The 1,665-nt window shown below is 31.1% G+C and overlaps 1 protein-coding gene across 1 annotated transcript in view; it reads right to left on the reverse strand.

Annotated features, from left to right (window-relative positions):
- Positions 1-1,329: 1,329 nt before the first annotated feature.
- LOC109582097 (6-pyruvoyl tetrahydrobiopterin synthase-like) overlaps positions 1,330-1,665 on the reverse strand; it is a 731-nt gene continuing 395 nt past the window's right edge. Inside the window, exon 3 of the mRNA XM_019996696.1 lies at positions 1,330-1,474. Within this exon, the coding sequence (XP_019852255.1) occupies positions 1,336-1,474 (139 nt within the window). The 3' untranslated portion in view covers positions 1,330-1,335. The remainder of the gene's footprint in view (positions 1,475-1,665) is intronic.

Below are 1,665 nucleotides of genomic sequence, written 5' to 3' on the forward strand. Positions count from 1 at the left end.
AATTTTGTCAAAAATGACTTGAAGAAAATGTTTTATTTTTAAATTTTTTTCTGATAAATCCCTTAGAAACTCCTATAGCTCATATAGCCCATCCATAAATTGCATTTTAATGTCAGCTATACAGTGTATACACCACTCATGTCAACATTAACATTATTGGTTTACAAGTAATAAAAGTCCATATATTTTTAGGTATTTATAGTTATCTTTGGGGAAAAAATTTTCTCTTTATAGCACTGGCATAATATTTATGACACATTAAATATGCTTAAATAAATAAATTTTATAATAAGTTTAATTTAAATTTTTTTGTTATTTTCAGATGATTTGGTTTATGTTTCTACTCCTGAGAAGAGTCGTATCCTTTTCAATAAACTGCGGGATATACAGGAAGAGTTTGATGAGGTGATTAGAATAACGATGAATTCTTTTGAATCAAAAGATCTTCCTAAAATCATCAATTATCTACAAATACACGTAATGTCATTACTTGGTCCTAAAAAGGTGCAGCAAACAACAGCCAAAGCAGTTAGAGAAGAATTTGAAGACGTGAAAACACTGCCAAAATTATTTTTTATTCTTCAAGACAAATACCTATCATGGTTCAACTATAAACTAATGATAAAACTTGTTGGAGTATTTTTACCCGAAAATCGTTCATTAAAGAGAACTTGGTCAGCATATGAAGAGAAGTTAAAGGATTATTTTATAAACAGTGGTGGACTATTGAAAGATGCTGATGCTGTACAGTTTGGTGTAAAAGGTGTTCCTCCTGGTACACGAGTAATGATTGCTAAAGTTGACAGAGATGACTACACACTGGATGATATATTCTTCTTTCGTAGAGCAATACCAAAAGGCTTAAATATTCCTGAATATGATCTTCATTTCAGATCCGTCCACCTAAGTTAATTATCTCTTTCTGTTTGCTGGGGTTATCATCCTTGACTATCTTATCATTAAACTGACATTGTAGATGGATTTAGATATACCATTTATTAAAGTAATTATCATTTATATTAAGAGTTTGTAACATTCAGTCAACTACAACTAGTTCAGCATTCAGTATCATGGTGGACTTTTTGTGTTTGGTGCAATGAGTTTTGTAGATAAGGAAAGTAATGCAGAAGGAGAAAGGCGGGGGTTAAGTTACTTCCAGGCCACTTATTTATCTTTGAGCTACTTATTCAACCTTCTGGGAATCTTTTTGGTAAGTAAGCTATTTATGAACCTGAAATTGAGCAATCTGATTGGTCAATTCAACTAGGCATGATAAAAATCAAATAAATGAATTTTAACGAGACTGTAGTTGTCAAAATAATGCTATTATTATTTTCATATTTCTTCTTCTCCTTTGTATGTAAACTTATTTTTATCAGTCTCCCAGACAACTACTTTGTACAGGAGGTGCTTGTTTGATCCAAGAGATTTCATCATTTCTTTCCAAATAAATACAGTGACATTCTTCGTAGTACTAGAAGAGAGAGAAACAGAGGAAGGATACTACATGTATTAGTTGTAAATGATCATTGGAATATTGTGTATAGCATTCTAAACTTGGTGACATTTAAGATTGGCAATTCTATGATTGCAATGTATTGTATTGCAGTATTGGCAGTTTTTATATTTTGCAGCCATGTTTCATCATAGATAGTCTACTATCTA

Source organism: Amphimedon queenslandica, unplaced genomic scaffold (assembly GCF_000090795.2).
Source record: "Amphimedon queenslandica unplaced genomic scaffold, v1.1 AMPQUscaffold_13401, whole genome shotgun sequence".
Classification (NCBI taxonomy): Eukaryota; Metazoa; Porifera; class Demospongiae; order Haplosclerida; family Niphatidae; genus Amphimedon; species Amphimedon queenslandica.